This window comes from Mustelus asterias, chromosome 16 (genome assembly GCF_964213995.1).
Source record: "Mustelus asterias chromosome 16, sMusAst1.hap1.1, whole genome shotgun sequence".
In the NCBI taxonomy this organism is placed as follows: domain Eukaryota; kingdom Metazoa; phylum Chordata; class Chondrichthyes; order Carcharhiniformes; family Triakidae; genus Mustelus; species Mustelus asterias.
Window position 1 is genome coordinate 13,477,501 of NC_135816.1, and position 15,577 is coordinate 13,493,077.

At 47.4% G+C, this 15,577-nt stretch overlaps 1 protein-coding gene across 1 annotated transcript in view; it reads right to left on the minus strand.

The window, feature by feature from the left end:
• hdac3 (histone deacetylase 3) overlaps positions 1-13,566 on the minus strand; it is a 38,227-nt gene extending 24,661 nt beyond the window's left edge. The window contains exons 1-3 of the mRNA XM_078231825.1: positions 13,458-13,566; positions 6,483-6,565; positions 5,571-5,713 (exon numbers count right to left, since the gene is read on the minus strand). Coding sequence (XP_078087951.1) covers positions 5,571-5,713; positions 6,483-6,565; positions 13,458-13,512 — 281 coding nt within the window. The 5' untranslated portion in view covers positions 13,513-13,566. The remainder of the gene's footprint in view (positions 1-5,570; positions 5,714-6,482; positions 6,566-13,457) is intronic.
• Positions 13,567-15,577: the final 2,011 nt, after the last annotated feature.

Consider the following 15,577-nt stretch of genomic DNA (forward strand, 5'->3'; position numbering starts at 1 on the left):
CATGTTCGCATTTCTCACTCCACCGAGAGCCAAAGGGTTCAGAAAGCTTGAAGTAACTCTTGTCAGGCGAGTTTGCAGTCTGACTCCCCTTGGAGTGGGGACGGGGAGGATATCCTTGAAGGAGTCTGTTGAGGGGACGACAGAGTTTGGAGAAGTCCCTGACAAAGCGGCGATAGTAGCCACAAAATCCAAGGAAGGATCTGAGCTCTGTCACAGTTTGGGGTCTCAGCCAAGAGACAACAGCCTCTATCTTGGATGGGTCCGTCGCTATTCCGTCCTGCGACACTACATGTCCGATGTAGGTGACAGAAGCCCTGCCAAACTGGCACTTGTCAAGCGACAGCTTCAGACCTTCTTCTTGTAGCCGGTCGAGCACTTTGAGCAACCGCTCCTCGTGTTCTTCGAGGGTTCGTCCAAACACAATGGGGTCATCCAGGTACACCAACACCTCCAGAAAGTTCATGTCGCCGACAGTATGTTCCATGACTCTCTGAAAAGTGGCCGGTGCTCTGGAAATTCCCTGAGGCATGCATTCGAACTGATAAAAGCCCAACGGGCAGATAAAAGCGGTCTTCTCCTTATCAGCCTCACTCATGGGTATTTGATAGTACCCGCTCCTCAGGTCGAGGACTGTGAATCATTTACTCCCAGACAAGCAGTGAAGAGCGTCTTCTATCCTTGGGACAGTGTACTGGTCCGGTATTGTTCGATGGTTAAGGGTTCGGTAGTCCACGCACATTCGTACCTCCCCTGACTTCTTGCGTATGACTACTATTGGCGATGCGTAGGGACTACGCGATTCAGAGATGATGCCATGGCTCCGTAGTTCTTGTAGGTGCTGGCGCACATCCTCAAAGTCAGCAGGCGACAAGCGACGTGATCTCTCTCGGAAGGGCCTTGCATCCTTCAGTCTTATTTCATGTCTGGTGCTTTTAGAACAACCTACATCCCACTCGTGCTGAGAGAAGACCTCTTTCCTCTCCATCATTTTCTCTCAGAGACGCCTCCTTGCCTCCTCTGGCATAGGAGAGGCTCCGAAATCAAAAGATGATGGGGTCAGTTCGATTGCAGCTTCATCGGCACACGGTGCCCTCGGCAGAGGAACAGGGGCTACTGGGAAAATGTGGGCTCGTGGAGTCCCACGTTTCAAGGAGATTTCTCTGGATGACAGGTTCTTCACAGTCACAGTAATGCGTCTGCTGGAAACAACTGATGCAGGATGAACCTCAGGCCTCATCCACAACTCTTCAGGGGAAAAAGTGTCATTAATCTGATCTATCAATGCTAGCTGGTCTGTGAAATCACCAGGAAACTTTGGGAAGCCAGTGACTTTAAACACTTGTCCTGGTTGCAAGGTGATTGGCTTGTGCTGGGTAAACCACACAGTACCATGCTTGTCTACCCCTTCTGTTGTTTCAGACTGGGTGAGTGTCTCATAAGCTTCTCGGAGGACGGGGTGTATGGTCAAAGACCCAAGAAGCGTTCTCCTGTCTGTTCTTTACAGGACTCCACCAATTTTCTCACCAGCCGGGTATTTGTCCCCACCAGCACGGCAATGTTGTCATCTTTCACAGGGTTAGGACATACTAAGGCCAAAGTGTCAACTGTCTGCGGCACTCCGGTTACAGCAGCAGTGAACTCGAGTTGTATGGACAGGTAGCCATCATATGGGTATTGGTGAGAGCTTAAACCCCATATTTCCAGGTCTTCAAGTGGCTGGAGAGGTAAGTGTTTCAGGTAGGTGTCATACAAGTTGCGATACAAAATGGTTACTTGGGAGCCATTGTCAAGCAAAGCTCTTGCATAAACTCCTTCTATTTGCACAGGTACATCAGAGATGGGCCCCACTAATCCTGCAGGTAACTGTTTTGAGCTTTGCTTTGCTGGGGGTGGACAGTGGGTGGAACATATTTCACACGGAACCAAGCACCATTCCTTCACCTGGCTCCTGGGAAGTTTCCCTTCTGTCTGCTTGCTTTGATCAGCTTCTGATTCACTTTCCTCAGATCCTCGGGTTCTTTGCACTCGCTCCTTGTTTGCCCATCTTGCCCACACCTGTAGCAAAAAATTCCTGCTGGCAGTGGTTTGGACATTTTCACTCGGGGCGACGCGTCCCGAACAGCAGCTTCTGGCGCTTGCTGTACGGACCCAGTCCTTGCTGTCGTACTTTCAGATATAGGGGTAACTGGAACGGCGCTCAACAGAGAAGTCTTACCTCATTTCGTAGACTGTTCAACTCAGACGTAACTGAGGACTGCGGTACAGTGGCAGTGGCAAGCAGTAGCTTTCAACCCTTCTCTGGCGCTAATCCAATTTTCTTCCTCTCTTACCTCCCGCATCAGCTGGGAGAAGGGGGTTTGTCCAGGGTGTGGCTCATCCTTACACGCAGAGCAACCATGTCTCGAGTGAGTGCCCCCTTGACTAGCTGTTCCATCCGAGCTCGATTCATGTCTGCAGCCGTAATTCCTCCCGTAAGAAGAGCACGATGGAGAAGTTTGTCAAGGCGATATAGAAAAGCAGAGAGTTTTTCTCCTTCATTCTGGTATGTGTGTCTGAACTTGGCCAAGATGTCGGCTCCACTCTCTGTGGTGCCATAAGCTGTGTCCAGAGCAGATAAATAATCGGTGGCCGTAGCAGTGGGAGTGCTAACTTTCAAAAATCGGATGATGTCAGCAGCAGGCCTTTTAAACTCTCCACTATACGCTGTCTCTTGGCGGCGTCAGTGCATTGCCACTCACTGATCATCTGGGTAGCCTGCTCCATCCAGGCATCATATTCTTCCTCACCTGGGGCTACAGGTTTCAGTCCTGAAAACAGTCTCAGCTTTCTGTAGCTAGACCCATCGGTAGACACTTGGTTGCACTTGTCCACTAGTTTGCCAATAGCAGTCACTAAATCCATGTTCACATCCACTTTGGGAGCTTGATTTTCTTATACTATGGCCTGAAAATCCTCCATTGACTTGCCTTCCTGTTGTAGTAGTAACAACAGCTTTGTATGGAAAGCGTCCTCTTTTGGAACAGCATCCTGTGTGTCCAAGCTTTCTAGCATATGCACAGCCCATGGCCCAGCTTCTCCTTCAATACCTACATCTGGAGGTGCAGTGTCAGGGGTTAAATCAATGCTAGTCTCCACTAGTATGAACAACTGGGTGCCGGTAGAATCCCCACGGCAACCACAAATCTTGGTGCGACCAAAGACTTTCACTGTGTTTAAGACCCTAGCAATGGCCTCCTCACTAGTATCTATTGGCACATTGCTCAGTAATATGCCACGAGAAAGACTGATATTCTTTTGGCGGCTCCAGTCAGCAGCCTGAGAAAAATCCATTGTCTTAAGTGAGCTACTAATTGGTGCTGTTGTAATTACTGAGTTAACTGTTACTGACTGATGAAAAGAAAGAAAAAATATTTGACCTGTCTAGTAATCAGGAAATATAGTAAGAAGTTTAACAACACCAGGTTAAAGTCCAACAGGTTTATTTGGTAGCAAAAGCCACAAGCTTTCGGAGCCTTAAGCCCCTTCTTCAGGTGAGTGGGAATTCTGTTCACAAACAGGGCATATAAAGACACAAACTCAATTTACAGAATAATGGTTGGAATGCGAATACTTACAGCTAATCAAGTCTTTAAGATACAAACAATGTGAGTGGAGAGAGCATCAAGACAGGCTAAAGAGATGTGTATTGTCTCCAGACAGGACAGCCAGTGAGACTCTGCAGGTCCAGGCAAGCTTTGGGGATTACAGATAGTGTGACATGAACCCAATATCCCGGTTGAGGCCGTCCTCATGTGTGCGGAACTTGGCCATCAGTTTCTGCTCAGCGACTCTGCGCCGTCATATGTCGTGAAGGCCGCCTTGGAGAACGCTTACCCGAATATCAGAGGCCGAATGCCATGACTGAAGTGCTCCCCAACAGGAAGAGAACAGTCTTGCCTGGTGATTGTCAAGCGGTGTTCATTCATCCGTTCTCCGCTCCGGGGAAGTAAGGCATCTCCTCCGGAGCCTTCAACACGTCATTGATGAAGACGAACATCTCGCCAAGGCCATCCCCACACCCTGCCTTCAAACAACTGCACAACCTCATACAGACCATTGTCCGCAGCAAACTCCCCAGCCTTCAGGAGAACAGTGACCACCTACAGAAGAAATTTCACCTCATCTCAGTCTCAAATGGCAGACCCCTTATTTTGAAACTGCGCTCCGTCGTTCTAGGTTCCCCCGTGAGGAGAAACGGTGGCACGGTGGTTTAGCACTGCTGCCTCACAGCACTAGTGTGCTAGGTTCAATTCCGGCCTCGGATCACTGTCTGTGTGCAGTTTGTACGTTCTCCCCATGTCTGCATGGGTTTCCTCCGGGTGCTCCGGTTTCCTCCCACACTCCAAAGATGTGCGGGATAAATTGATTGGTCATGCTCAATTGCCCCTTAGTGTCAGAGGAAAAAGCTACGGTAAATGCGTGGGGTTGTGTGAACAGGGCCTGGGAGGAATTGTGGTCAGTACAGACTCGTTGGGCCAAATGGCCTCCTTCTGCACTGTACAGATTGTATGAACATCCTCTCAGGCCCCCTCAGAATCTTAAGTGTTTCCAAAGATCACCTAGCATTCTTCTAAGCTCAAATGAGTATAGGCTTTACCTGCTCTACCTTTTCTCATAAAATAACCCCTTAATCCCAGTAATCTGCCTAGTGAACCTTGGCCGAACTCCTTCCAATGCAAGTACTTCTCTCCTTCAGTTAGGAGACCATAATGGTACCCCATACTTTAAATGCGGTCTCACCAATGCCCAGTACAGTTGTAGCAAGACTTCCCTACATTTATATTCCACCCCGGTTTCAATAAACGTCAACATTCCCTTTGCCTTCCTAATTATTTATACAGTTCCTGCCCTGCCATGTTTGGGAATCATAAGAACCCCTACAGCGCAGAAGGCAGCTATTCGGCCCATCAAGTCCTCACCGAATTTCTGACGGATCATCCCAACCAGGCCCTATCCCGTTAACCCCACGTATTTACCCTGCTAATCCCCCTAACCTCTTGGGACACTAATGGGCAATTTAGCACGGCCAATGTACCTAACCAGCATGTTGTTTAGACTGTGGGAGGAAACCGGAGCACCCGGAGGAAACCCACGCAGACACGGGGAGAACGTGCAACTCCGCACAGACAGTGACCCAAGCCAGGAATCGAACCTGGGTCCCTGGAACTGTGAGGCAGCGGCGCTAACCACTGTGCTGCTACAATGTTTTGTAGAAATCAATATTTAATAAACAGATGATTGGAGGACGTTGAACCAGTGCCACAGAGTGACAAGAGTGAGGAGGTGCAACCTGAGCAGCTCCTTGGACTGTCCTTATTGTGGTTTAAGTGGACCTCTGCGATTGACACCTATGGCACTGTCTAGCAGTCAGCACCATTTTCCTGATATAGGGATAAGATGAACGGGGATGGTGTAAGCAGTGGGAACTGCACTCAACGTTAAAATGACAACCTGAAGCAAACAACAAGACTTGCAGCCTGACAGAGTTACTATTTGCCACGTCGAACTATTCCAAATTGGTTTTCACTTACCAATCGTCGCCCACATTAAAGGTGTTCAGGCTCTTGGTGAAACCCTGCATGTTGTTCGGGCTCACCCTCTGCAGGAAATCAATGTAATCCTCAGAGTGGAACCGGCACATGTCGTGCTGAGAGGCCTGGTATGGTTTGAATACCTTTAGGAAACAAAACAATCATCCAAGACTTCACACTCAGTTTTGTCGTCACTCGTCCCCATCAGGGGAGGGAAGGTTAAATAGAATCATAGAGGTTCACAGCTTGGAAACAGGCCCTTTGGCCTAACTTGTCCATGCTGCCCTTTATTTTTTTAACCACTAAGCTTGTCCCAATTGTCCAGATCCCGCTATACCCATCTTACTCATGTTACTGTCTTACCCATGTTACTCAAATACTTTTCAAAGGACAAAATTGTACCCGTAGTAATTTGGTATAAAAAAAGCTACTTGTCAGTCCTACATAATCAACCAATTATAACAACTTGTATTTCTACACTCCACCTTCAACATAGTAAATTATCCAAAGCATTCCACAGGAGTGTAATCAGACACTATTGGACACAGAGTCTGAGAAGGATGGATTAGAACAGATACCAAACGTTTTTTCAAAGAGGCAGGTTTTAAGGAGCATCTATCTACAAGGCGGTCTACAGAGGGAATCCAGAGATTATGGGGTAGGCAGGGCAAGGACAGGACTGAATGCCTGTGCCATGGTGCCAATAAGGGTAAGGGGTGGAGCAAGGGGGGGGAAGCTTGTGACCCCACCCACTGTTTCTGTAACCCCAAGAGGGGGCGTGACCCACAGTTTGGGAAGTGCTGCCTAAGCCTGGGTATTGAGGAATACATAAGAGAGGATTGTGGAGAATATAAAGAATGGCCTGCTCATAGCTGTAGATTTGATGTAATTCTATGAAATCACCACACATACCATCATTTTCTTGTATAGTCCATAATGTAGAACCAAACTGTGAGTGAGAGACAGGCGATGTGGTTTCATGGGATGTCCAGCACCTACACGAAGATGAAGATAAACAACAGCGAGTGAGATTGGGTGGCATGTTGCCAAATGCACCACAGACACCATTAAAAAAGGAGTGTAAATGCGTGGGTTATAGAGACAGCTTCCACATATAGCCATAGTGTCGCCACAGAGTATCTGAGAATACTCAGGTGGACCAGGGGTTTAGGGAACAGCGAGTGAGAAAAACCTTACCCCACTTCGCCAATACATCTTAAATCACCTCACATTCTGATTTATCGTCATGGTCCCTTAAAAAAAAAATCACTTGGCAAGAATCAATAGTGGATGGACTAAAAACAGAACAGTTGGAAAAGCACGGCAAAGATGTAGAACTCAGCACATCCCAAAGAGCTTTACGGTCACCTTTGAAATGTAGCCACTGTTATAAATGCACACAATTTGTGGCTGTCAATTTGTGCACAGCAAGCTCCCACAAACAGCAAAAGTGATCTTCCTCAGTTGAGGGAAAATCATTAACCGGGAGAACTTCCTTGTCCTTCAACTAGTGCAACAGTAATATTTTAGTTAGTTAGTTTATTTAATAGTCACAAGTAGGCTTACATTAACACTGCAATGAAGTTACTGTGAAAATCCCCTAGTCGCCACACTCCGGCGCCTCTGCAGGTACACGGAGGGAGAATTTAGCACAGCCAATGCACCTAACCAGCAAGTCTTTGGACTGTGGGAAGAAACCGGAGCACCCGGAGGAAACCCACGCAGGCACGGGGAAAATGTACAAACTCCACACAGACAGTGACCAAGCTGGGAATCGAACCCAGGTCCCTGGCGCTGTGAGGCAGCAGTGCTGACCACTGTGCCACCTCAACCACATCCACCTGAAGGGTCAGATGAGGCGTTGGTTTAACCCCTCACTCGATAGTGAGGTACTCACTCAGTACTGCGCTGAAATGTTGGCTTCAACTTTATCTTCAAGTGTCTGGAGTGGGATTTGAACCCACAACTTCTGAACTTAAAGGGCTACCACAGAGCAGCAGAGAGATTTGGGGTTTCAAGTAGGTGAATCTGTGAAACCGGCAGCACCAACATTAACACGGAGAGAGTACAAGCCGGTAATACCGGTCCCTGTCTCCTCAGCTCCCTTAACTCACTCATCCTCCTGAATGTACTTGCAGATCCTCAATCTCCCTTCACCCACTATGGAAAGTCAGAGGGCTGTATGCTTCATTTCCACTTCAGAGACTGGAATATCCAGACCGACACTCATCCCACTGCAGTACTGAGGGGCTGCTGCACTGTTGGAGGTACCGTCCTTCTGATGAGATGTAAAACACCCTGCTCTCAGGTGGATTTAAAGGTTCTGACGGTCACTGTCTCGGACATGATCAGGGTGCTCTCCTTGGTATCCTGCAGTGAAGTTTAAGGCTCAGCCAACATTATTAAAACAGATTATTTATCCATTAACTCATCGCTGTTTGTGGGATCTTGCTGTTTGCAAATTGGCTGCCACACTTGCTACAGTATAACTTGTGGTAATAGCTGTGAGGAATTGATGACCAACCAAGCAGATAAACAGATTTATTTGGGGGAAATAACTATATATAAGAGAGAGATAAGAATCCGTCCAAACTCGACTCCCAGACTCCAACCGCCAGAAAGCCTGCAAGCTTCACCGTGATTGACCCGAGTCATGTGACCCCCATAACTCGGCCCTTCAAGGAGCACGCTATCACATCCCTCCCCCTTTAAGTCCTTAATATTTTACAACAAAACTATTTATAATATACAACAAGAGGGGAAAACATAATAAGGTCTGGAGACTTTCTAATTCTTTGGGAGCGCCATAATGCTTCAGCGGGTGCTTCATCAGTCAAGGTAGTTTTGTCTTGAAGGTTTTCAGTTTGCAACGGTGCTCTGGTGCAGATAACCTCTCTAGTTCCCGCTGGAATGTTCCTCGATCCCTCCTCAGGGTTGTTGCATTTGGTTCCGCTTGCAATCCCTGGAGCCAGACTAACAGTAATAGCAGAGACAGACTGCTGACTTGGTACTGAGCCTGGTTCTCTTCTCCTGGGGTAGCCTACATGTTTCTTTATTCTCTTCCCTTGAACATCAACTACGTATGACACTGGATCCGTCTTGGCCACAGCTATCCCAGGGACCCAATTCAGATCAGCGTTGAAATTTCTGATGTAAAACTAAACTGTTAATCTGAAAAGTCCTCTCGACCTGGGTGGAGTAATGAAATCTCTTCTGAGCATTCTGATTTGCCTCCACCCTCCCTGCCGAGTTTGGAAATATTAAATCAAGTTTGGTCCAAAGGCGTCTTCCAATGAGCAATACAGCAGGGGGTAACTCCTGTAGTGACATGAGGAGTTGCTCTGTATGTTAGTGAAGAATGGGTCAGTTGAAGTTGCAAAGACGCAGAGGACTGTTTTTTTTACAACCACTTTAAACACCTGGATGACCTTGCAAGTGAACTCATTTGAGGCCGGGTGGTAGGAGTAGAGGTTATCTGCACTAGAGCACCTTTGCAAACTGAAAACCTTCCCACTGTTGTTCAAGATGGAACTACCTTGACTGATGAAGCACCTGCTAAATGCTGAAACTCAATGGTTTGCACGAAGTTTTGAAATTCCTCACTCGTGTCCCATTGTCAGAGACCAGCAGCACTGTGAGACAAACGTCTGCTTAAGTTTATCAATTGTGGCTAGGGAGGCCACAGTCTTCATCTCATGAATATCCATCCATTTAGAGTGAGTATCAATAATGGGGAGAAACATACTTTCCATGAAGGGACCCGCAAAACCATAGGAGTCACACACATGGCTGACCTGGCTATTCCCACTGTGCAGAAGAGCCAAGGGTGACGTACTTGGCTATACTTGATACTGGTCGCAGTATGTAACGAGGTTTCCAATGGCTTTATCAAACCCAGACCACGTGTAACACCAAGATACCATTTTCGTCATACCAGGATGCAGAGAGTACAATTCTTGTAATAGTGTTGGCCGAGCAGGAACGACCACCCTGGCTTCCCACAACAGCACTCAGTTCATCCTTTCCGATTTGGAAAGATTGAAATTGTTTGGACCTGTCACCATGCCAGTCATGAAGGACCATCCGTTTGACTTTGGTTCCGCATCTTGATTTGTCATGTCAATACAGGTAATGGGTCTTGAACGCTAAGAGCGAGTACAATTTTTGGGTCACTGGTGGCGGTGGAATACTTTGTGGCAAAGGAATGCAGTTTAAAGTATCTGCACCGACAATGTGGATGCCTGGCTTATGTTGGAGCATATAGTCGCATACCACTAACAGTAGAACCCAACGTTGGACCCTTGCTGAAGCAATGGGGAGAATGGCTTTGTCCTCTTTGAAGAACCCTGAAAGTGGCTTTTGGTCAGTAATTATTGTAAAATGTCATCCGTAAATGCACTATGAAACATTTTCACCCTGAAAATAATAGCCAAACGTTCCTTTTCGATTTGGGAATAGGTCCTCTCAGCACGTTAGTGTTCTTGAAGCAAAAGCGGTAGGTCTCGCTCCATTATCCTCTAGTCTGTGGGGCAATACGGCTCCTATTCCATAGGGCGAGGCATCACAGGTCAGCACGATTTCTTTCACAGAATCAAAATGGACCAAGAGGCTTGAAGACCACAACGTTATTTTAACTCACTCAAATGCTTCCTTTTGTTCACTCCAATGCCACCTTTGGCACTTCCTGAGAAGTGCACATAATCGGTGCCAGTAACTTGAACAGGTTGAAGATAAATTGTCCATGATAATTCACCACCCATATGAATTATTTGAGTTCTGATATGTTTCTGGGGGCTGGTGCTCCCTGCATTGCCTTAACCTTCTGCTCCATAGGATGCAATCCTTGAGCATCGACCCGGAATCCCAAATACATTGCTCTGTGGCCTTGGAATGTACATTTTTCTCTCTTCAGCCTTACCCCTCCTTTTTCATAAATTTGTTCAGCACCTCCTCCAAATTTGCTGAGTGTTCTTCTTCAGAAGCTCCCATAATTAATACATCGGCCAAATAGACAACCACCTTGGGCAGGTCCTATAACAAGCTCTCCATAGTATGTTGGGATATGGCCCACGTCAAAGATACTCCAAACTGCAATCGGGTATATTGAATAAGCCGCTGTGGGTGCTCATTGTTACGAATCCCTAGATGCCTCATTTAACTCCATCTGCTGATAAGCATGTCTCATGTTGAGTTTCGTACAAGTCAATCCTCCAGCTAACCTCGCATACAGATCTTCGATTTTCAGTGTAGGGTACCGATCCAGTTCTGCTGCTTAGTTGATGGTGAATTTATAATCTCTGCATATCCTGACAGACTGGTCCAGCTTAACAGCAGGGGTGATGGGGGCAGCCCACTCAGAAAATTGCGCAGGAATAATTATTCCTAAGTCTTCCAATCATTTGAGCTGTGCTTCTACTCTTTTGTGTAAAGCATAGGGCGCTGGAGGAGCTCTGTAGAACTTGGGTGTTGACTCAGCATCAACGTAGTCTTTGCCTTGATACCCTGCATCTTGCCCAGTTCGTTGTGCTGAATTATGTTGACTGCTTTTCCAAGGCAGCACGAAATGAAGACGGAGTCAGTGGACAGAGGCTGGTTTGCATGGTGAACTGAGCTATGTTCACAACCCTTTATAGTTTCTTGCAGTCTTGGTCATAGCAGGAGCCATATTAAGCTGTGATACATCCAGAAAGGATGATGCAGGTCTGGCCCATTGCTCATTTCTATGTTGTGATAATCACCTGAGCCATCTTCCACTTTATCTGGAGGTCAAAAATGCACTGTGTTTGCAGGGACACTGTGTACAAACCTCTAGATAAAGGGGGAAAAAAGACATGCTGCCCTACTCCTGATGGCCACATTTGTGTGTGGTTGCATCAAGCTGTGCATAGATCCTCGGTATGTAAACACCAAGTGCCACCATGTGCTGTGGTCCTACCTGTCCCCGGTGTTGTTAAAGATGGGTCTGGTTACCCTACTGCAAATGCTCCAAGTAGTTGGACTGTGCCGAACCACCTGCCCTTTGTGGAAATATTCATACAGAACAACATCTTTGACCACAAATCCATCAGGTAATGGTCTGTATGTAAAATCCTAGAAGCCCTGCGGGAAAAGGAGATGGTGGCTCCTGTTGGATGGTGCCCGAGCAGACCGTCAGGTCATCAGGCAGAATGTCACAGCATCGGAACTTTCAAATGAGCACCAAAACCTAGCTTGGTTGGTGATGAGAAAGGCCCTCCCCGTCATATCCTTCTTACACGCCCAGAGTCTTACCCTGTCTGCATTATGCCCTTGAGGCGGTTGTGGTGGGAAGAAACCATTGTTCACATCCTTGTGGAATGTGCCTTTGCAAAGGAGGGAGAAGAGCTGTTTTTTGTCGAGGTTCCCTACCAGCAACGTGACGCAGGACTCTGTGCTCTACGGGCTGTTCCCAGGGACGCACACTGAGACAAACATCAACTGCTGCTGGAGGATCAACTCAGTGAAAGATGTTCTTTAGTCTGCCCAAAACTTGTTGGTTTTCCAGTGCAAAGAGTTCTCCCCGACCGAGTGTTGCAGACTGGCATGTCCCAAAGCTCAGGACTATGTGCTGAGAGACGCAGCAGAGGCCCAATGGTGGGGGAAGTCACTGTTTAAGGTCTCTCAGTCATAGTGAACTGAGGGAAGGGGAATTTTAGAGAAACCTCTCAGGCTTTATGATTCACACTGAATGTATACAGTGAATATTACATGTATCAACATTGTATTGAAGCATCACCATCTATGGAGAAAACTTAAATACCATTGCACGTTTTGTAATGACCATTTTGAAATGTCTGAAATGTTCTTTTGATTATGCTGAAGGAAGATTTACGTAAAAAAAGTGAATATTATTGCACTCTCTGTGATGGCCATTTTGAAATGTTTGCAATGTTCTTTCAGATATTTTATGAATAAAGTACATTTTTGCAAAAAAAAAAGTACTCCAAGATTTCCTCAGCCCCTATTTTCCAGTTCAATGTTCTCCCCTCTCTCTAACTTCTCACTATACCCAAATGTCACCCAAAAGATTTTTAAATTTATTCACACAATGCGGATGTCATGACCAAAGAATTTATTGCCCATCCTTAAATGACTTTAAGAAGATGGTGGTGTGCCAACTACTTGAATACAACAGATAGGCTTGCTCAGCCATTCGAGGGGGGAAATTTGGAGTCAACCAGAGTGTTACGGGTCTGGAGTCACATATAACCAGACTGAATAAGGATGGCAGATTTCCTTCACAAAATAACATAACTGAACCCCCGGTGGGTTTTTGCAACTTTCCATCAATGTCTAGTCACCATTAATGTCTTATTCCAGACTTATTTAAATAATTTAATTCTACGCTATCGTTTTATAAGTAAATTTCTCCGGGTGTCTGCGTGGGTTTCCTCCCACAGCCCGAAAGACATGCTGGTTAGGTGGATTGGCCGTGCTAAATTCTCCCTCAGTGTTACCCGAACAGGAGCCGGAGTGTGGCGACGAGGGGATTTTCACAGTAACTTCATTGCAGCGTTAATGTAAACCTACATGTGACTAATAAATGAACTCTTAAGTTTCAATGGCCCCTCCTCAATTCCACCTCTCCCCCCAGCATTGATGTGCCCTAAGGTACACTCATGGCCCCCTCCTTCTCTCCCCCAGCCTGTGTGTGCCCCTAATGTCCCCTCCACTGTTCCACCTCTCCCCTGTTTGACCCAATGCTGCCCCTGCACCCTAATAACCAGCCTCCCAGCTATCTCCCCTCTGGGTCACCCCAATGTCCCTCCACAGCCAAACCGCCCTCAGATATCCATCCCCCTGCCCCCGCCTCGAGCTGCCCCAGCCTCTCTTCCTCAGTGTCCCCTCCACACTCACTCACTCACTCACCATAGTGAAAGTTGCCCACATCTGGGTCATAAAAGTAAGAGACCTTCCTGGACATGGCGCGCCGGCCCAGCAGCGACTCCCGCCCGCGCACTGCGTCACCGCGCACAGCGTCATCACGTCAACGCCCGCGCACTGCGCCGCTGCGTCGTCACGTCGCCGCCTCCGCGCATACGTCACCGCGCATACGCCTGGCCACACGCCCGGCGGCGCGCTGACGTCACGTCAGGCTCTGCCCTGCCCCGCCCCGCCCGTGACGTTCGGTTTCCCTGGTGACCGCGCGGCGTCTCCCCTGGCAACGGAGGGCCCTGTCACTCAACCAGGAGCCTCAGACCAGGGGGCAGGGGCTCAAGGCTCAGGATGAGGCTCAAGGCCGAAACAAAGGTCACAGGGGCTCAGAGCAAAGGGCAGCATGGAGGTCAGGGGTCAAAATGAGGGTCCCCCAGACCAAAGTGAGGGTTCAAGGTTGAAGTGAGGGGTCAGTTAGCTGACGCTTGTTGCCCTGGGTAATGGGAATCCTGCCCACTGTGGCCAAGCTCAATCCCACACTCAACGGATGTCGCCAACACCCTTCCACCTGAGTATGGACATGCAGCAAACCAAACCCACTGGGGATGGATTAGTTTCATGGGGTACTCACACATGCTGATGGTAGAAGAGACCAATCTGTAAAGGCAGGTCCTGCCAAAAGTGCCGCGTATGGAATGGTTATCAAGTGTTGTCCTGGTTTACCATATTCTGTGTAAGGGCCAAGGCCCTGTGGCCACTGATTGTAATGGTGACGTGTGCTGGCCCCTAAGTAATTTGACAAATCTCCTCTGTCATCAGCTAGTGTCTCCAAGGTGTGAGAATTGACATTTAGATGATTAATGTTACACATTTGTCACACTTGTAAGCAGCCTTGAAACAGACCCCTGAGCATCTATGGCTACAGCTACCTTGCCATACAGAAACTCTTTAGGAATGCGACTATCTTCCATCTGCCAATGTGTCCAAGCCAATAAAGTCACCTCTGCTTGATGAGTGCCAACATACTTAGGCAAGCGTTGCCTTTAGAGGACTGCAGCATTTGTGATTTTGGAAGTATTTGTGATTTTGCCCAGTAAAAGGTTTTGGATAGAACTCAGAACCACATTGCCCCCCCTCAAGGATGCCAATGGCACCAAATCCGATTGGAGTGCCCTAAGTGAGATCAGGTAGCTCAGTGTGGCAGAACAATCAGGCCACAGATAGATAGAGAGAAATTACTTCCTCTTGTGGGGGTTAAGGCCTGAATAAGGGCATATAACCCTAAAATTAGAGCTAGGCCATTCAGGGATGAAGTGCTTCTTAACACAAAGGGTAGCAGAAGGAACTATCCTCCCTAATTAACTATTGAGGCTAAGAAAATTGAAGATTTGAAAACTGAGATTGATAGATAGGGAAAGGCATCAAAGGTTATGGAATTACAACTGATAGAATTAAGATGTAGATCAACCATGATCTAATTAAAGGTTGCATCAGGTGTGAGGGACAGACATCTTAAAGGAGGACAAAGTGATAGAGAGGCAGATAGGATTATAGAGGAAATTCCAGAGTTTAGGATCTCAAGCTGAAGGCAGGGCAATTAAAATCTGGAATATGCAAGAGGCCAGAAGTGAAGGAGTGCAGAGACTTTGGAGCATTATGTAGGATCCCAGGAGGCTAGGCATTGGCCTGATACAGAGCTTTGGGCATTTTTTGATGGCGGGGTGGCCTTCGCTTCCGAGGCGGTCTTGAGTCCAATATCAGGACCTCTGTGTTGCAGGCATCACATGATTTGCAATCCCTGCCTTTCAGGATACAGCGGACTGACATGAACATTTCTGGCCTAAAACATGTACCACGTATCCCTGGGCCCCTCTGCATGCTCATATGCAATTGAACTCAGCATTCAGGAATAGATGGGACAGCGTGTGAGTGAGTAATAAGTTGCAGCCCTCCTGCAACAGGTGAGAGTGAGTGACAGGTCCCAGTTGTATTTTTAAAAAATCACTCATGGGATGTAGGCATCGCTGGGGCTGCCATTTCTTGCCCAACCCTAATTAAAGTAAAGTAAAGTTAGTAAAGTTTATTTATTAGTCACAAGTAAGGCTTACATTAAT